Raw genomic sequence first — 20,195 nt, 5'->3', positions numbered from 1 at the left:
CAATGTGGCCCGCACCGCGCTGTCATCACTGCACTCTGCTGTCAGTTTATGACATTGTCAGTTTATGACTGTTCGGCCCGCGATTTAGGCTGGATTTTAGATTTTGGCCCCTTCTCTGATTGAGTTCGACACCCCTAGATTACATAAAGAAGGCAGCCGGAGGACACACACAGGCTTTATTGGAGGGAGGGGTACCCCAGCCGGCTGCTTTCAGAGAGAGAGAGAGAGAGAGAGAGAGAGAGAGAGAGACAGAGAGAGAGAGAGCCGGGGTACAAGCACCTTGAAGGATAGGGGATGGGCCGAAACCGGTGTGGCTCAGCGGATAGAGCGTCGGTCGGCCTGCAGACTGAAGGGTCCCGGGTTTGATTCCGGTCAAGGGCATGTATGTAACTTGGTTGCGGGCACATCCCCAGTAGGGGGCGTGCAGGAGGCAGCTGGTCGATGACTCTCTCTCATGGATGTTTCTAACTCTCTATCTCTCTTCCTTCCTCTCTGTAAAAAAATCAATAAAATATATATTTTTTAAAAAAGGATAGGGGACGGGGCTTAGGGCACTCAGCACACGCTGATGGGTGATTAGGGACCTAGGGGCTTAGGAATCGGGGGCTCGGGGTGTTTGGCAGGTGCTGATGGGTGACTCAGAGCTCAGGAATGTCTGGCCGCAGGTGGGGTTTACGTCTGTCCATCGACTGGAGCAGTGTTTCCCAAACTTTTTTTTTTTTTTTTTTTTTAAATATATTTTATTGATTTTTCACAGAGAGGAAGAGAGAGGGATAGAGAGTCAGAAACTTCGATGAGAGAGAATCATCGATCAGCTGCCTCCTGCACACCCCCCACTAGGGACGTGCCCGCAACCAAGGCACATGCCCTTGACCGGAATCGAACCCGGGACCCTTCAGTCCGCAGACCGACGCTCTATCCACTGAACCAAACCAGTCCCGGCCCAAACTTTTTTTTTTTTTATTTAATCTATTTTATTGATTTTCACAGAGAGGAAGAGAGAGGGATAGAGAGTCAGAAACTTCGATGAGAGAGAATCATCGATCAGCTGCCTCCTGCACACCCCCCACTAGGGACGTGCCCGCAACCAAGGCACATGCCCTTGACCGGAATCGAACCCGGGACCCTTCAGTCCGCAGGCCGACGCTCTATCCACTGAACCAAACCAGTCCCGGCCCAAACTTTTTTTTTTTTTATTTAATCTATTTTATTGATTTTCACAGAGAGGAAGAGAGAGGGATAGAGAGTTAGAAACATTGATGAGAGAGAATCATCGATCAGCTGCCTCCTGCACATCCCCCCACTGGGCATGTGCCCGCAACCAAGGTCCATGCCCTTGACCGGAATCGAACCCGGGACCTTTCAGTCCGCAGGCCGATGCTCTATCCACTGAGCCACACCGGTGCCGGCTCCCCTCCCCCCCGCAAACGTTTGACATAGGTGTACCCCTTCTATCATTTTCGTAACGCTGAGGACCCCCCGTACTCATGAGAACGCAGAATTAGGCGCAGCTAAGCACAGGGCAGTGCGTGCCCCCACCAGACTCTTCCCGCACCCCTGGGGGCACGCGTACCACACTTTGGGGAACACTGAACTGGAGGAAGGGAGGGTCCATCACGGGGTGAGGTCGGAAAGCTGGAACACTGGCCCATCCGGCGGAATCCGGCTGGGGACGCGGGCCCGGGGGGTGGGGGGGGCCGGGCTCTGCGCAGGGTCACTGCTCAGCGGCCAGAACTCGGCGTCCTGACCCCCGGGGAGCAGCTGGGCGGCCGGCAGCTGGGGGACCCCGGAGGCCACAGCCTGGGAGGCCAGTACAGCCCGTTCCACCGTCAAGGTCCAGACAGACAGACAGACTGTCCCGGCCAGGCCGGCCTTGTCCTCTCCCCGTCCTCCCGGGAGAGCCGGTCCGAGTGGCCGGAGGAGGATGATCTCTGAGCTCCTAACACATCTGGCCACTCCGTGTCCATCCTATAGAATAAAAGGCCAGCCGAAACCGGTGTGGCTCAGTGGATGGAGCGTCGGCCTGCGGACTGAAGGGTCCCGGGTTCGATTCCGGTCAAGGGCATGTACCATGGTTGCGGGCACATCCCCAGTGGGGGGCGTGCGGGAGGCAGCTGATCGATGATTCTCTCTCATCGCTGTTTCTGACTCTCCCTCTCCCTTCCTCTCTGTGAAAAATCAATAAAATATATTTTAAAAAATAAAATAAAAAAGAAGGGAGATGCCTTGAGATGTGTCCAACCAGTTTAAAAAAAAAGAAAGAAAGAAAGAAAGAAAGAAAGAAAGAAAGAAAGAAAGAAAGAAAATGGGCCCTAACCGGTATGGCTCAGTGGGTAGAGCGTCGGCCTTCGGACTCGAGGGTCCCGGGTTCGATTCCGGTCAAGGGCATGGACCTTGGTTGCAGGCACATCCCCAGTGGGGGGTGTGCGGGAGGCAGCTGATCGATGTTTCTCTCTCATCGATGTTTCTAACTCTCTATCCCTCTCCCTTCCTCTCTGTAAAAAAACCAATAAAAATATATATATTTTTTTAAAAAGAATAAAAGGCTAATAGGCACACGGTCCCCTCTGTGTGCAGAGGTGAGACATGTGTCCCCATCCTGAGGCCCTCCCAGCCCCGTCCCGGGCCGGCCTCCCTGCTCTGCATGGGATGGGGCCAGGCCTTTCCCATGGCTCAGCGAGCACCCCGCTCCCCTCCGCCCTCCGGCCGCGAGGGCCGTCTCCCTGCCCGGGCACCTTTCCCCCAGGGCCCAGGGCACCGCTGCATGCCGGCTGGCACAATGGGCGACTGATAAGGCAGGCCTGGCAGCAGCGGGAGAGGGGGAGGGAGAGCGTGCACACAGGGCTCGAGGCTCCCACGCCCACGGGGGCTCGGCCCCGGGCGCAGGCGGAGGCCGGGAGCCTGGGCGGCGGAGTGGACGCCTGCCAGAGCTCAGGGCAGCGGGGCCTCCGGGCGGGCAGGACGGGCGTCGGGCAGCCTGGGAGGACCAAGGAGGAGGCCGCGGCCTGGTCCCCGGACCTGCGGTCCTGCCGTCCGTCCAGCCCTCCTGGGTGAGCGGGGAGAGACTCCGTGTCCTTCCCCGCAGGCTCCTGACCTCTGCCCCGAGCTCCTAACCTCTGCTCCTGACCTCTGACCTGACCTCTGTCCTCTCAGGACCCGGGAGCCACGGGCTCTGCCTTCAGGGCCTGCGGCTGAGGGTGGGGGTGGGGGTCCACCACAGGACAGAAGGAATGAGATGGACCTCCGTCCAGAACGCCTGTCAGATGTACACGGAGCGGCCAGATGGTGACGATCTCTGAGCACAGAATCATCCGGCCACTCCGTGTCTTTCCTATAGAATAAAAGGCTAATATGCAAACGGTCCCCTCGACCGGGAGTTCGACCAGCAGGCAGGCTGGCCAACCGCCCCTGTCCCCTCCCCCTGGCCAGGCTGGCCGGACCCCACCCGTGCACGAATGCATGCACCGGGCCTCTAATACTCTAATATTTATATACACAGAGTGGCCAGATTGGGATGATCTCTGAACCCATCATCATCTGGCCACTCAGTGTGTATATACATATTAGAGGCCCAGTGCATGAATTCGTGCATGGGTGGGGTCCGGCCAGCCTGGCCAGGGGGAGGGGACGTGGGCGGTGGGCCGGCCTGCCTGCTGGCCGAACTCCCGGTCGAGGGGACCATGTGCAAATTAGCCTTTTATTCTATAGGATACACACCGAGTGGCCAGGTTATTATGCGCTCAGAGATCATCATCATCTGGCCACTCCGTGTAAATGGCCTCTTGTGATCCGTGAAGCCAGCTGTGGGGACCTGCCCTCCTAGGAGCCCGGGAGTGGCTGGGCCTGGCTCTGAGTGTCGGGGGAAGTGGGTGAACGGAGAGGGCAGGCCGTGGCGCCCTGCCCACACCCCCCATCGCGAGGGAGACGCACACCACCGAAGGCCAACACGCAAGCTTTTTTTTTTTTTTAATTTTTTTAAATGTATTTCTTTATTGATTTCAGAGAAGAAGGGAGAGGGAGAGAGAGATAGGAACACCAATGATGAGAGAGAACCACTGCTCACCTGCCTCCCGCATGCCCCCCACAGGGGATTGAGCCCGCAACCCAGGCATGCGCCCCTGGCCGGAATCGAACCCGGGACCCCTCAGCCCACAGGCCGATGCTCTATCCACTGAACCAAACCGGCCAGGGCAACACGCAGGCTCTGGAGCATGGCTGTGTTTGGCTTGGTCCACAGAATATTTCTTTTTTCTCTTTTTTTCTTTTTTTTCTTTCCACATAATACTGTGTGTCCCCCCCACCCCCCCAATATATGTTTATTGATTCCAGAGAGGAAGAGAGAAGGAGAGGGAGAGAGAAACATCCATGATGAGAGAGAATCCTGGATCGGCTGCCTCCTGCTCGTCTCCCTTCTGGGAATCGAGCCCGCAACCCAGTCATGTGCCTTTGACCGGAATCGAACCCAAGACCCTTCAGTCCGCAGGCCCATGCTCAGCTACACCAGCCAGGGCACATAATACTTATTTTTAAAACTGTGAGCCAGCATTTAAAAAACCAGGTGAGCCGAAACCGGTGTGGCTCAGTGGACAGAGCGTCGGCCTGCGGACGGAAGGGTCCCGGGTTCGATTCCGGTCAAGGGCATGCGTGTACCTTGGTTGCGGGCACATCCCAGTGGGGGGTGTGTGCAAGAGGCGGCTGGTCGATGTCTCTCTTTCTCATCGATGTTTCTAACGCTGTCCTTCTCCCTTCCTCTCTGTAAGAAATCAATAAGATATATTTTCCACACACACACACACACACACACACACACACACACAGAGACTGCCGACGTGAGCATGAGAGACTCCTGCTGAGAAAAGGCTTCCTGGCTGGTGGACCGGCCCAGGCCGCCTCCCTCCAGCCGCCCCCTCCTCCGCGCCCGCCCTCCGAGGCCTCAGCCTCCTCCTCCAGGCAGCCCCCCGGCCTGCAGCCCACGGCCAGGCCCCGGCGGCGTCGGGGCGGCCGGGACCCAGCTGTGCTCTCCCCCGCAGAGGAGGCGCTGTGGACCACGCGGGCCGACGGGCGGGTGCGCCTGCGCCTGGACCCCGGCCGCCCGCAGGAGCAGCAGCAGCGCGCGGCCACGGTGCACCAGATGTTCTGCCGGGCGCTGGCCCAGTACGGCCAGCTGCCCGCGCTGGGCTACAAGCGCCGCGGCCGCTGGGAGCGCGTCACCTACGCCCAGTACTACCTGCAGGCCCGGCGCGCGGCCAAGGGCTTCCTGAAGGTGAGGCCCGGGGGACCGAACCCCTGCCCCAGGCCGATCCCCCGGCCCCCCCCCCCCCCCCGCCTCCCGGCCCCCGCCCCCGCCCCCGCCATCCCCGCCTCCCGACCCCCTCCCCCGCCTCCCGATCCCCCTCCCCCGCCCCCCCCCCCGCCATCCCCGCCTCCCGACCCCCTCGCCCTCCCCCCGCCCTCCCCCCTCCCCCCCCTCTCCCCGCCTCCCGTCCCCCAGCACCCCGCCCGCTCTGGGCCCCCCCGGCCTCCCCCGACGGCCCCCCGGCCTCCCCGCGACGGCTGTCCCCCGGGCCCACCCCGGGCGGCCAGTGCCCAGCGCCCCCCCAGCCCAGGCACCTCACGGGCTCTGCGTGTGTGGTCACACTCAAGCCGAGGGCCGGGGGCGGGGGCCGGGCTGAGGGCAGCGGGGCCTGGGGGCGGGGGCCAGGCCTGCGCCGTCCGTCCGGCAGGCAGTCTGGGCTCTGAGGCCTCAGAGGGGCCCCTCCCGCCGTCTGACCGGCTCTGTCCGTCCGTCCGCCTGCAGCTCGGCCTGGAGCGCGCGCACAGTGTGGCCATCCTCGGCTTCAACTCCCCGGAGTGGTTCTTCTCGGCGGTGGGCACGGTGTTCGCAGGGTGAGCGGCCCCACCCCTCCCCAGCACCTCCACTTCTCCCTGTGAGAGGGCCTGTGGGAGCCCGGCCTGGCTGGCCCTGGAGCCCCATGGGGCTGGGGCTGAGGCTGGGGCTGGGGATGGGGCTGGGCTGGGCTGGGGCTGGGCTGGGGCTGGGGCTGGGCTGGGGCTGGGGCTGGGGATGGGGATGGGGCTGGGCTGGGGCTGGGCTGGGGCTGGGCTGGGGCTGGGCTGGGCTGGGTTAGGGCTGGGGCTGGGGCTGGGGCTGGGCTGGGGCTGGGGCTGGGGCTGGGCTGGGCTGGGTTAGGGCTGGCGCTGGGGCTGGGCTGGTCTGGGCTGGGGCAGGGCTGGGCTGGGGCTGGGCTGGGGCTGGGCTGGGGCTGGGGCTGGGGCTGGGGCTGGGCTGGGGCTGGGCTGGTCTGGGCTGGGGCTAGGCTGGGGCTGGGCTGGGGCTGGGCTGGGGCTGGGGCTGGGCTGGGGCTGGGGCTGGGCTGGGGCTGGGCTGGGGCTGGGGCTGGGGCTGGGGATGGGGATGGGGCTGGGCTGGGGCTGGGCTGGGGCTGGGGCTGAGGCTGGGGCTGGGGCTGGGCTGGGGCTGGGCTGGGCTGGGGCTGGGCTGGGGCTGGGGCTGGGGCTGGGCTGGGCTGGGGCTGGGCTGGGGCTGGGCTGGGGCTGGGGCTGGGCTGGGGCTGGGGCTGGGCTGGGGCTGGGCTGGGGCTGGGGCTGGGGCTGGGGATGGGGATGGGGCTGGGCTGGGGCTGGGCTGGGGCTGGGCTGGGGCTGGGCTGGGGCTGGGCTGGGGCTGGGGCTGGGGCTGGGCTGGGCTGGGGCTGGGCTGGGGCTGGGCTGGGCTGGGGCTGGGGCTGGGGATGGGGATGGGGCTGGGCTGGGGCTGGGCTGGGGCTGGGCTGGGGCTGGGCTGGGCTGGGGCTGGGCTGGGGCTGGGCTGGGCTGGGGCTGGGGCTGGGGCTGGGCTGGGGCTGGGCTGGGGCTGGGCTGGGCTGGGGCTGGGGCTGGGGCTGGGGCTGGGGCTGGGGCTGGGCCGGGCTGGGGCTGGGCTGGTCTGGGCCGGGCTGGGCCGGGCTGGGGCTGGGGCTGAGCTGGGCTGGGGCTGGGGCTGGGCTGGGGCTGGGCCGGGCTGGGCTGGGCCGGGCGGAGGGGTCACAGGCCTCGGTCCCTGCAGGGGCATTGTCACCGGCATCTACACCACCAGCTCGCCCGAGGCCTGCCGCTACATCGCCCGGGACTGCCGCGCCAACATCATCGTGGTGGACGCCCAGAAGCAGCTGGAGAAGATCTTGAAGGTCTGGGGGGGAGGGGGGGACGGGGCAGGGGGAGGCGGGGGGTGGAGACCGGGGTCCTCAGGGACCTCTAGCCTGCAGGGAACTTCCCGCCCCCCTGCAGAGTCCCTTTTGTTGTGGGGTCAAACCCTGGGTTCAAATAAGACCAGCGGAGGCTGATGATTGATGAAAAAGAGCAGTGACCTTCCCCACGGAGCCTCTGCCCGGCTGACGGGCCCCCAGCACCCGGCTCCTCCCGGGAGGCCCCCTCCCCGTTCTCCGTGTCACTCCGTGTCTCTCCGTGTCACCCCGTGTCATTTTGTGTCACTTTGTGTCACTCAGTGTCACTCCGTGTCATTTCGTGTCACTCCGTGTCACTCGTGTCACTCCATGTCATTTTGTGTCACTCCGTGTCATTTTGTGTCACTCCGTGTCATTCCGTGTCACTCCGTGTCATTTTGTGTCACTCCGTGTCACTCCGTGTCACTCCGTGTCTCTGTCCCACGTATCTGGCAGGACCTGCCCCACCTGGGCCCCCAGCGCCGGGCTCCTCCCGGGAGCCCCCCTCCCCGTTCTCCGTGTCACTCCGTGTCATTCAGTGTCACTCGTGTCATTCTGTGTCACTCCATGTCATTCCGTGTCACTCTGTGTCATTCCGTGTCTCTCCGTGTCACTCCGTGTCATCTTGTGTCACTCCGTGTCACTCTGTGTCACTCAGTGTCACTCAATGTCATTCCGTGTCACTCTGTGTCATTCCGTGTCTCTCCGTGTCACTCCGTGTCATCTTGTGTCACTCCGTGTCACTCTGTGTCACTCAGTGTCACTCCATGTCATTCCGTGTCACTCCGTGTCTCTGTCCCACATATCTGGCAGGACCTGCCCCACCTGGGCCCCCAGCACCAGGCTCCTCCCGGGAGCCCCCCTCCCCGTTCTCCGTGTCACTCCGTGTCATTTCGTGTCACTCCGTGTCACTCCATGTCATTCCGTGTCACTCTGTGTCATTCCGTGTCTCTCCGTGTCACTCCGTGTCATCTTGTGTCACTCCGTGTCACTCTGTGTCACTCAGTGTCACTCAATGTCATTCCGTGTCACTCCGTGTCACGCCGTGTCTCTGCCCCGCAGATCTGGCAGGACCTGCCCCACCTGAAGGCCGTGGTGGTCTACGGGGAGCCCCCCGCGGAAAAGCTGGCCAACGTGTACACGGTGCGGGCCGGGGCCGGGCCTGGCGCCGGGCGGGGGCGGGGCGGGGGCGGGGAGGGGCGTCGGGGTGCCAGCTCACGGCCCCGCTCCCCCCCCGGACAGATGGAGGAGCTCGTGGAGCTGGGGCGCCAGGTGCCGGAGGAGGACCTGGACGCCGTCCTCAGCACCCAGCAGCCCACCCAGTGCTGCGCGCTGGTCTACACGTCCGGGACCACCGGGAACCCCAAGGGCGTCATGCTGAGTCAGGATAACGTAGGCCGCGCCCCGGGGGGGGGCTGGGAGAGACCCCGTCTGTGGCCCACGCTGACCCAGCACAGCGGGGGGGGGGGGGAATGCCCATGGGTAAGGTGACCGGACGCCCCCATTTCTTTCTTTCTTTTTTTTTTAAAGCATAGTATGCTCTTTTTAAAAATATATTTTATTGATTTTTCACAGAGAGGAAGGGAGAGGGATAGAGAGCTAGAAACATCGATGAGAGAGAAACATCGACCAGCTGCCTCCTGCACACCCACCACTGGAGATGTGCCCGCAACCAAGGTCCATGCCCTTGACCGGAATCGAACCCGGGACCCTTCAGTCCGCAGGCCGACGCTCTACCCACTGAGCCACACCGGTTTCAGCTAGTTCAAATGTTTAATCAAAAACCCACTCCACCTCCCACCCCCCGGTCGACGGTGTCCTGCTTTACCAACGTTAAAATCTGATCACCATGCCCAAACCGGTGTGGCTCAGTGGATAGAGCGTCAGCCGCCCGACTGAAAGGTCCCGGGTTCGATTCCGGCCAAGGGCATGTACCTTGGTTGCGGGCACATCCCCGGTGAGGGGTGTGCAGGAGGCAGCTGGTCGATGTCTCTCTCACATCGATGTTTCTAGCTCTCTATCTCTCGCCCTTCCTCTCTGTAAAAAAATCAATAAAATATATATATTTTTTAAATCTGGTCACCTTTCCCATGCGGGTTCCTGCAGAGAAGCCCGGGTGGTGGTGGGGCAAACCCTCCAGGGGTCCCCCAAAGGAGAGCCCAGGCCCGGGGCACCCCCAGAGCAGCCTGTGGACCTGCGCCCCCCCCCCCCCCCCCCGTGTCCCCAGATCACCTGGACGGCCCGGTACGGCAGCCAGGCCGGCGGCATCCAGCCCGCCGAGGCCCAGCAGGAGGTGGTGGTCAGCTACCTGCCGCTCAGCCACATCGCCGCCCAGATCTACGACCTGTGGACCGGCATCCAGTGGGGGGCCCAGGTCTGCTTCGCGCAGCCCGACGCCCTCAAGGTCAGTGTGCCTCCGCCCGCGTGGGTCCCCCGGGGGGCGTGCGTGGGGGGGCCGCACCGCTCCCCTTCCCGTGTCCGTCCCGTGTCCGTCCCGTGTCCGTCCCGTGTCCGTCCCGTGTCCGTCCCGTGTCCGTCAGCGTCCTCTCCCTGCGGTCAGCGGAGGAGGGACACGGAGGACCTTCCGGGCAGGGAAGTCCAGTCGGTAGTTCTGTGGCCACGGCCGAGGAGCGCCCTCAGAGGGCTCATAGGGGGTCCCGCCTGCCCACACACACACACACACACACCTGCCTCGTCCGCTACCTGTTCTCTGGGCCCGTCTTTTTCTTTAAAAAAAAAATATATATATATATATATTATTGATTTTTTACAGAGAGGAAGAGAGAGGGAGAGAGAGTTAGAAACATCAATGAGAGAGAAACATCCATCCGCTGCCTCCTGCACACCCCGCGCTGGGGATGTGCCCGCAACCAAGGTCCATGCCCTTGACAGGAATCGAACCCAGGACCCTTCAGTCCGAAGGCCGACACTCTATCCACTGAGCGACACCAGCCAGGGCTGAGCCATGCTTTTTAAAAACAATCTTTTTTTTTTTAATCTTTCTTTTTTTTAAAGTATATTTTATTGATTTTTTACAGAGAGGAAGAGAGAGGGAGAGAGAGTTAGAAACATCAATGAGAGAGAAACATCCATCAGCTGCCTCCTGCACGCCCCCTACAGGGGATGTGCCCACAACCAAGGTCCATGCCCTTGACGGGAATCGAACCCGGGACCCTACAGTCCGCAGGCGGAGGCTCTATCCACTGAGCCACACCGGCCAGGGCTCTGGGCCTGTCTATGAGCCCCGGGACTTCCTCAGCCCCGGGTGGCTCCCGGCGGGCTCTCACTGGCCCAGGTGGGATCACAGGTCGACCCTTGATCCAGCCACGGCCTTGGGGGCGGATGCGGCCTCTGCATAGACCAGGAGTGACCTCTGAGCAGCACCAGGCTGAGGTGGAGGGAAGGGCAGCCGCGGGCCCTGTCGGCGGGGAGCAGGGCGCCCGGGCTGGGTGCCCGCGCTGGGTGCCCTCGCTGGGCGCCCGGGCTGGGTGCCTGCGCTGGGTGCACGCCCGCCCTGTCTGACCGCGGCCTCTCTCGGGCGAGCAGGGCAGCCTGGTGGACACGATGCGGGAGGTGGAGCCCACGTCGCACATGGGGGTGCCCCGCGTGTGGGAGAAGATCATGGAGCGCATCCAGGAGGTGGTGGCGCAGTCCGGCTTCCTCCGGCGCAAGATGCTCCTGTGGGCCATGGCGGTGATGCTGGAGCACAACCTCGCCTGCTCCAGCAGGTGCGGGGGCGGGTCACAGCCCGTGGGAGCGCCGCTCCCCCTCCCCCTCCATGCCTCCCCCTCCTGTCCGCGCTGGGAGCCTGTGCAGCGGACTGTTCTCTCCGCAGACCCCGAGGGAGGCCCCGCCCTCCCACAGGCCCCACGGGAGGCCCCGCCCTCTCACAGGCCCCGCCCTCCCACAGGCCCCAGGGAGGCCCCGCCCTCTCACAGGCCCCAGGGAGGCCCCGCCCTCTCACAGGCCCCGCCCTCCCACAGGCCCCAGGGAGGCCCTGCCCTCTCACAGGCCCCGTCCTCTCACAGGCCCCGCCCTCTCACAGGCCCCGCCCTCCCACAGGCCCCACGGGAGGCCCCGCCCTCTCACAGGCCCCACAGGAGGCCCCGCCCTCTCACAGACCCCACAGGAGGCCCCGCCCTCTCACAGGCCCCACGGGAGGCCCCGCCCTCTCACAGGCCCCACGGGAGGCCCTGCCCTCTCACAGACCCCACTAAAGGCCCCAACCTCTCCCAGGTCCCACAGGATGCCCCGCCCTCTCAAGGCCCCGCCCTCTCACAGTCCCCGCCCTCCCACAGGCCCCACGGGAGGCCCCGCCCTCTCACAGGCCCCACAGGAGGCCCCGCCCTCTCACAGGACCCGCCCTCTCACAGACCCCACTAAAGGCCCCGCCCTCTCACAGGCCCCACGAGAGGCCCCGCCCTCCCACAGTTCCTACGGGAGGCCCCGCCCTCTCACAGGCTCCACGGGAGGCCCCGCCCTCTCACAGGCCCCAAAGGGGTCGCGCCTATGGACCAGCTCCCTCCTGGGAGCAGGGGCCCCAGGGGTGCGCTTTCCCAGCCTCCCGGCCTCCCCATGACCTCTCAGCTGCTTTTTAACCCCCACCCGGTGCTGCGCAGATTGGGACCTGGTTAGAAATACGTCCATGGCCAGCGTCCATCTCATGAGACGTGTGCACGTGTCTGCACCTGCACGTGAAGCGGACATGCATGTTGGCGCAGTGATGGGCTTTCCCACACGTCTGTCCAGGGGTGTCTAGGCGTGACTGCTTCTCTGCATGTGTGTCCTCCTGGTGGCCTGGGCGCCTGTACCCAGCTCCAGCGGTGTCCCGGCTCCAGACGTGTTTGCACCTATGTGTGCACACATGTTCACGGCCAGGGCCAGTGTGTAAACGGTCCAGAGATGGATTCTGGCCTCGCTGCCAAGCAGTCAGAACAGGCCGGGCCAGTGTGGCCCAACGAACACCCACCCTTTCTCTTGAAGGTTCATTTTGTGACACTTTTTAAAAATTTTTTTAAAATATGTGTTTTATTGATTTTTCACAGAGAGGAAGGAAGAGAGATAGAGAGCTAGAAATATCAACCAGCTGCCTCCTGCACACCCCCCACCAGGGATGTGCCCACAACCAACGTACATGCCCTTGACCAGAATCGAACCCAGGACCCTCAGTCTGCAGGCCGATGCTCTATCCACTGAGCCACACCGGTTTCGGCAACATTGTTTTTATTGGTTTTAAAAACTTTATGGGTTTCAGAGAGGAAGGTGAGGGAGGGAGAGAGAAACATCGGTGATGAGAGGGAATCACTTTATGAGAGTGTGCGTGTGTGTTGTGTCCTCTGTGCCCTGTCCCCTCCCCCAGGGACCTGAAGCCCTTGACGGCCAGGCTGGCGGACCGCCTGGTGCTGGCCAAGGTCCGCCAGGCGCTGGGCCTGGGCAGGTGCCAGAAGAGCTTCTACGGAGCGGCCCCCATGGCCGCCGAGACCCAGCGCTTCTTCCTGGGCCTGGACATCCGCCTGTACTCGGGCTACGGCCTCAGCGAGACCTCGGGCCCCCACTTCATGTCCAGCCCCTGCAACTTCCGGCTGTACAGGTACACTCACCCTGCTCACACCCCCTCACACCTGGCTCACAACCCGCTCACACCCTGCACCCACCCCACTCACACCCCGCTCACACCGCACTCACACCCTGCACCCACCCTGCTCACACCCACTCACACCCCGCTCACACCCTGCTCACACCCCCCTCACACCTGGCTAACACCCCACTAACACCCTGCACCCACCCCACTCACACCCGCTCACACCCTGCTAACACCCTGCACCCACCCCACTCACACCCCGCTCACACCCAGCTCACACCCACTCACACCCTGCACCCACCCTGCTCACACCCCACTCACACCTCTGCTCACACCCCTGCTCACACTCTACACCCACCCCGCTCACACCCAGCACACACCGTGCTCACACCCCCGCTCACACCCAGCACACACCCAGCTCACACCCCCGCTCATACCCCTGCTCACACCTCATTCACACCCCTGCTCATATCCCTGCTCACACCCCTGCTCACACCTTACACCCACCCCGCTCACACCCAGCTCACACCTCTGCTCACACCCAGCTCACACCCCCGCTCATACCCCTGCTCACACCCCTGCTCACACACTACACCTACCCCGCTCACACCCAGCTCACATCCCCGCTCACACCCAGCTCACATCCCGCTCACACCCTGCTCACATCCCCGCTCACACCCTGCTCACACCCCACACCCACCCCATTCACACCCCCCACTCACACCCTGCTCACACCCTGCCCACACACCCCCTCCCTGCTCACACTCCACTCACATCCTGCTCACACCCTGCCCACACCCGCTGGGCCCCCACCGCCTGGGGCTCTGAGCTCCGGCCCCGGCTGTGGAGTCCCTGGGGCCGAGCCCCGGCCAGGCCCCATCCCAGGGAGCTGGTCTCCGCCGTGTCCCCCGGTCTGGGGAGGAGAGCAGAGCTCCCGGGAGGCGTTCTCCTGGCTCCACCCAGCGTCAGGCACCCGCACTGTGGAGGGCACAGGCGCCAGCGGGCGGGAGCTGGGGCGGGGCCGGCTCCGAGGGCAGAGAGGGCAGTGGCACTGAGAAGCGTGTGAAGGTCAATCTGGGGCTTCAGGGCCTCCCCATCCCGGCTCGGCTGCCCCAGAGCCTGAGCCGTCCCATCGGGACATTCACTTTCTTTTTCTTTTTTTAAAATATATTTTATTGATTTTTTTTTTATAAAAAAGAGAGAGGGATAGACAGCTAGAAACATCCATCAGAGAGAGACATCGACCAGCTGCCCCTTGCACACCCCCCACTGGTGATGTGCCCGCAGCCAAGGTCCATGCCCTTGACCGGAATCGAACCCGGGACCTTACAGTCTGCAGACCGACGCTCTAATCACTGAGCCACACCGGCTCCGGCAGGACATTCACATGCATTCATTCACCGGAGCCCTTTCCTTGGCCCTGCCCTTCCGGCCCCGGTGCAGACTGAGAGGTGGGGGGTCCCGGGGCCCTCGGGCGCTGGCCCCCGGGCTCGGAGGAGCGGGCGCCCTCTGACCAGGCCCCTCCCGCAGCTCCGGCAAGGTGGTGCCCGGCTGCCGGGCGAAGCTGGTGAACCAGGACGCGGAGGGCACGGGCGAGATCTGCATGTGGGGCCGCACGGTGTTCATGGGCTACCTGAACATGGAGGACAAGACGTGCGAGGCCATCGACGCCGACGGCTGGCTGCACAGCGGGGACCTCGGCCGCATGGACGCCGACGGCTTCCTCTACATCACCGGGCGCCTCAAAGGTGGGGCCGGGGGGCGCCCATCCACACCCGCCGAGCGGCCTGCAGGGGCCGCCCACGACCGGCAGCATGCATTTATTTTTAATTTTTTTTAATTTATTTTTTTTTAAATATATATATTTTTTATTGATTTTTTTACAGAGAGGAAGGGAGAGGGATAGAGAGCTAGAAACATCGATGAGAGAGGACCATCGACCAGCTGCCTCCTGCACACCCCCCACCGGGGATGTGCCCGCAACCAAGGTCCATGCCCTTGACCGGAATTGAACCCGGGACCCCTCAGTCTGCAGGCCGACGCTCTACCACTGAGCCAAACCGGTTTCGGCTATTTATTTTTTTTTAAATATATTTTATTGATTTTTTACAGAGAGGAAGAGGGAGAGAGAATGTTAGAAACATCGATGAGAGAGAATCATCCATCAGCTGCCTCCTGTACGCCCCCTACTGGGGATCAAGCCCACAACCCAGACACGTGCCCTTGACCAGAATCGAACCCGGGACCTTTCAGTCTGCGGGCCGGTGTTCTATCCACTGAGCCACACCGGTCTCAGCCAGGGTCGTCATTTAGGAAGGAAGCCGCCTCAGAGGGCAGGCAGAGCGGCAGGCCCCGTGGCCATGGAGAGACGGGGCCTGCCGAGGGGCAGACGCCCGGTGAGAGAGCGCAGAGAAGCATCGGTGGGGGGAGAGGCTGCCGGAGGCCGCGGGGCTGGCCCCGGCCGAGCAGGCGGCGGTGGGCAGCGGGGAGGAGAGAGGGGCGTCCGGGAGGGCCGTGTGGGCACGCCCGGGCCCGGCCTCTGCTCTGCACGGCGCCGGGCTGAAGGCTGCTCTGCCCGTGTGGCCCTGACCAAGACCCTGGACCTCGCTGTGCCTCGGTTTCCCCGTCTGGGCCTGTCTGTCGGGAGGTGGCACCGTGCCTGCGGGGGTGAAGGTGGTGCTCAGAGAGGCGGGGAGGGGGGACGGGGAGAGGGAGGAGGGTCAGAGGGGCTCACGGGCCCCCCCTCGCCCCCCCCGCCCCCCAGAACTGATCATCACGGCGGGCGGGGAGAACGTGGCCCCGGTGCCCATCGAGGAGGCGGTGAAGACGGAGCTGCCGCTCATCAGCAGCGCCATGCTCATCGGGGACCAGAGGAAGTTCCTGTCCATGCTGCTGACCCTGAAGGTGGGTGCACGCCCGCAGTGCATGCTGGGCCGGGCCCGGACAGCCGTCCTCGGCCCCCTCTCCCGGGGGGGGGGAGGGGGGTGCAGGGGGCAGAACGCTCTTGGGACAGGCCCTCTGTCCTGGCCACAGGCCTGCCACCGCCCAGCAGTGGCCCTGCTCTGGCTCACGATTTTTTTTAAATATATATTATTATTGATTTTCCACAGAGAGGAAGGGAGAGGGATAGAGAGCTAGAAACGTCCATGAGAGAGAAACATCGATCGGCTGCCTCCTGCACCCCTCCCACCGGGGATGTGCCCACCCCCAAGGTCCATGCCCTTGACCGGAATCGAACCCGGGACCTTTCGGTCCGCAGGCCGATGCTCTATCCACGGAGCCACACCGGTTTGGGCAACATCTAAATATTTTTTTAAATAGCATGAAATACTGAAACATTGGCTACTACACATGTTTTAATTCACTGGCTCTTAGTTTTTATTACAAAAGGTCTCTTGTACCTTTTTGAAATAATATATATTTTTTATTGATTTTTTTACAGAGAGGAAGGGAGAGGGATAGAGAGCTAGAAACGTCAATGAGAGAGAAACATCGATCAGCTGCCTCCTGCACCCCTCCCACCTGGGATGTGCCCACCCCCAAGGTCCATGCCCTTGACGGAATCGAACCCGGGACCCTTCCATCCGCAGGCTGACACTCTATCCACTGAGCCACACTGGTTTTGGCTGGCTCATGATTTTTTTTTTTTTAAATATATTTTATTGATTTTTCACAGAGAGGAAGAGAGAAGGAATAGAGAGCTAGAAACATCGATGAGAGAGAATCATCCATCAGCTGCCTCTTGCACACCCCCCACCGGGGATGTGCCTGCAACCAAGGCACATGCCCTTGACCGGAATCGAAACCGGTACCTTTCAGTCTGGAGGCTGACGCTCTATCCACTGAGCCAAACCGGTCCCAGCTGATTTTTTTTTTTTTAATATATATTTTATTGATTTTTTAGAGGGCAGGAGAGGGATAGAGAGCTAGAAACGTACATGAGAAACATCGACCAGCTGCCTCCTTCCTGCACCCCCCCCCCCACCGGGATGTGCCCGCAACCAAGGCCCATGCCCTTGACCGGAATCGAACCCGGGACCCTTCCGTCCGCAGGCCGAAGCTCTATCCACTGAGCCACACCGGCTTCGGCTGGCTCATGACTTCGTGCTGAGGTCTCGGGGCTCTGAGCTCGGACCTCTGCTCCTTCCACCAGTCTGGGGGGCGGGGCGTTGGGGGGCAGCCCCCGGGCCCCGCCCCCCGCCCCCCGCCCTGCAGCGCCTCACGCCGGTCCCCGCCCGCAGTGCACGCTGGACCCGGACACCTGCGAGCCCACGGACGCGCTGACGGAGCAGGCGGCGGCCTTCTGCCAGCGCGTGGGCAGCCGCGCGGCGCGCGTGTCGGACATCGTGGGCGGCCGGGACGAGGCGGTGTACCGCGCCATCGAGGAGGGCATCCGGCGGGTGAACGGGCGCGCGGCCGCCCGGCCCTACCACGTGCAGAAGTGGGCGATCCTGGAGCGGGACTTCTCCATCGCGGGCGGCGAGCTGGGTAGGCGGCCTGGCGTGGCGGCCCCTGTCCGGGGGCGGGGGCGGGGGGGCCTGGCGGGAAGCGGGGGTCCCGGGCCCGGCCCTGGGGGCGAACGAGGTCTGGGGGGCACTTTTTTTTTTTTTTTTAATATATTTTATTGGCCGGGACCGGTGTGGCTCAGTGGATAGAGCCTCGGCCTGCGGACTGAAGGGTCCCGGGTTCGATTCCAGGCAAGGGCATGGACCTTGGTTGCGGCACATCCCCAGTACGGGGTGTGCAAGAGGCAGCTGATCGATGACTCTCTCATCGATGTTTCTAACTCTCTATCCCTCTCTCTTCCTCTCTGTACAAAATCAATAAAATATATTTTAAATATTAAATATAGATGTTTCTAACTCTCTATCCCTCTCCCTTCCTCTCTGCAAACAATCAATAAAATATGTTTAAATGTTTTATTGATTGTTTACAGAGAGGAAGGGAGACGGATAGAGAGTTAAAAACATCCATCAGCTGCCTCTTGCACGCCCCCCACTGAGGATGTGCCCGCAACCAAGGTCCATGCCCTTGACCGGAATCGAACCTGGGACCTTTCAGTCTGCAGGCCGACGCTCTATCCACTGAGCCACCCCGGTTTTGGCTAAAAATCGGGACTTTTTTAAAACGCCACAGGATGCAGGACAAATTATTAACAATCGGGACTGTCCCGCCAAAAGCGGGGTTTCTGGTCACCTTAGCGCAGGGGTCTTCAAACTACGGCCCGCGGGCCACATGCGGCCCGCAGAGGAGTCTGATCCGGCCCGCCAGGTTTTTTGGGCAGTGAGTGCAGCCGAGGTGTTACAGTAGGAATTAGTACAATAGTTCATATAGTCCGGCCCTCCAGCTCTCTGAGGGACCGTGATCTGGCCCCCACTTTAAAAAGTTTGAGGACCCCTGCCTTAGGGTGAAGGCCCTGGGGACAGGGCCCTCAGAACCGGACGGGCCCGGGGCCTGGCCTGGGGGGGAGGGGGAGGCAGGCGCTCCCGCGGTGGCATCCCGGGCGCCTCAGGGCGTGGAGCTGGCAGGGCCGCCTCCTGAGACGCCCTCGGACCTCGGGCTGGAGTGCGGCCCTGGCGTGTGTCTGCCCGTCTGGCCCGGCGCCGAGTGCGGCCGGCCGGACAGGTGTCCCCGCTCGGCAGCCTCCGTGAATGGCTCGGGCTGGCGGCTCCAGTGACCGCCCGGGTGAGCGGCACAGAGGGCACGTCCAGCTCCAGGCCATGCCCCTGCTCTGGGGGCGCCCTCAGCCACGCCCGGGGGTGGGGGGCCTCTGGGCAGGCGCCCCGTCCCCATCTCGGGGGGCAGAGCAGGCGGGACGGGCACTAGTCCCTGCTGCACAACGTGTCTCCTAGGACTCTGCCCCTCGGGGCGCAGGCCCTGGGGTCCCTGTGGGTTCCGGAAGTGTCAGCAGGCAGGGCCACGTACACGAAGGTGACCAGATATCCCGATTTTTACTTTTTTATTTTTCTTAGAAAAAATTTTAATATATTTTATCAATTTTTTTACCAAGAGGAAGGGAGAGGATGGAGAGTTAGAAACATCCATCCGCTGCCTCCTGCACGCCCCCCACTGGGGATGTGCCCGCAACCAAGGTCCATGCCCTTGGCCGGAATCGAACCCGGGACCCCTCACTCTGCAGGCTGACGCTCTGTCCACTGAACCACACCGGTTTCGGTGATATCCCGATTTTTAACAATGTGTCCCGCGTCCCTCGGCGCTTTATTTTAAATATATTTTATTAACTTTTTACAGAGAGGAAGGGAGAGGGATAGAGAATTAGAAACGTCGATGAGAGAGAAGCACCGATCAGCTGCCTCTTGCACTCCCCCTACTGGGGATGTGCCTGCAACCAAGGTACATGCCCTTGACCGGAATCGAACCCGGGACCTTTCAGTCCGCAGGCCGACGCTCCATCCACTGAGCCACACCGGTTTCGGCCCCTCGGCGTTTTAAAAGTCCCGATTTTTGGAAAGAAAGCGGGGCGTCTGGTCACCTTAACGTACATACCCCCTCGGGGTGTGGGACCCCCAGGGGCCTCTGTGGCCCCCCCGACACAGGCCCGCGAGCCAGGAGGCCCTGCAGTCTCCATTCGGCCCCTTGAGTCATTCATTCACGTGCACGGGGGTCAGTCCTGCAGGTCAGGGGTCAGGGGCCAGGGGCCAGGGGCCTGGCCGTGCGGGAGGGAGGGGGCTCCTGGCCGTGCGCCCCCTCCGGCCCCTCACCCGCGCCCCCCGCCCCCGCGCAGGCCCCACGATGAAGCTGAAGCGGCCGGCCGTCCTGGAGAAGTACAAGGACGTCATCGACGCCTTCTACCGGGAGTGACGGGCCGGCCGGCGCCGCCCGCTCCCGCGGCGTAGTTGTAGTGCCTGGCGTTCCTGAGCCCAGGTGACGGCCGGCTCCCCTGCCAGCACGAGGGCCGGCAGCAGCTGGGGGGTGGGGGGGCCAGGGGAAGCCTGGCTGTCACTCCCTCCCTCCCTCCCTCCCCCGGAATCCGCCAGGCGGCCAGCCGTCCCTCCGCCCGGGGCTCCCCTCGCACCCGCCCTGCCCGCCCGCCCGCCCGCTGTGCCCTTAACGTGTGACCCGACATTAAACGTCTTAACCAACCGTCGGCGGGACTGGCCGTTGTCTTGTGGGCTGAGCAGGTGGAAGCCGCGGGGGTGGGGGGTCTTGAGCCCCCAGGACTGCGTGCGGCGGGCACGAGGGGCCCTGGGTGCCCGCAAGCAGGGGGGCCGCCCCAGCACACCGCCCCCCCCCCTCACCGCCGCTCAGGACCCCAGGAGAGCAGCCAGGCCCCGAGGGAGACAGGGACGGGGACAGGGAGGGAGGAGGAAGAGACGGAGAGGGGGAGAGACGGGGAGGGGGAGGGAGAGGGGGAGAGACGCAATCAGCAC

General features: G+C 63.0%; 1 protein-coding gene across 2 annotated transcripts in view; it reads left to right on the top strand.

The window, feature by feature from the left end:
• ACSBG1 (acyl-CoA synthetase bubblegum family member 1) overlaps positions 1-19,778 on the top strand; it is a 38,643-nt gene extending 18,865 nt beyond the window's left edge. For both annotated transcript variants that reach the window (XM_084869112.1, XM_084869111.1), the window contains 12 exons: positions 5,031-5,263; positions 5,798-5,886; positions 7,067-7,187; positions 8,286-8,366; positions 8,466-8,615; positions 9,451-9,627; positions 10,770-10,951; positions 12,583-12,813; positions 14,335-14,552; positions 15,569-15,708; positions 17,046-17,292; positions 19,550-19,778. In XM_084869112.1, the coding sequence (XP_084725238.1) occupies positions 5,031-5,263; positions 5,798-5,886; positions 7,067-7,187; positions 8,286-8,366; positions 8,466-8,615; positions 9,451-9,627; positions 10,770-10,951; positions 12,583-12,813; positions 14,335-14,552; positions 15,569-15,708; positions 17,046-17,292; positions 19,550-19,626 (1,946 nt within the window). In that variant the 3' untranslated portion in view covers positions 19,627-19,778. The remainder of the gene's footprint in view (positions 1-5,030; positions 5,264-5,797; positions 5,887-7,066; positions 7,188-8,285; positions 8,367-8,465; positions 8,616-9,450; positions 9,628-10,769; positions 10,952-12,582; positions 12,814-14,334; positions 14,553-15,568; positions 15,709-17,045; positions 17,293-19,549) is intronic.
• The last annotated feature ends 417 nt before the right edge of the window (positions 19,779-20,195 follow it).

Source organism: Pipistrellus hanaki (genome assembly GCF_964339955.1).
Source record: "Pipistrellus hanaki genome assembly, chromosome: 21".
Lineage (NCBI taxonomy): Eukaryota > Metazoa > Chordata > Mammalia > Chiroptera > Vespertilionidae > Pipistrellus > Pipistrellus hanaki.
This window is presented reverse-complemented; position numbering and strand designations above follow the sequence as displayed.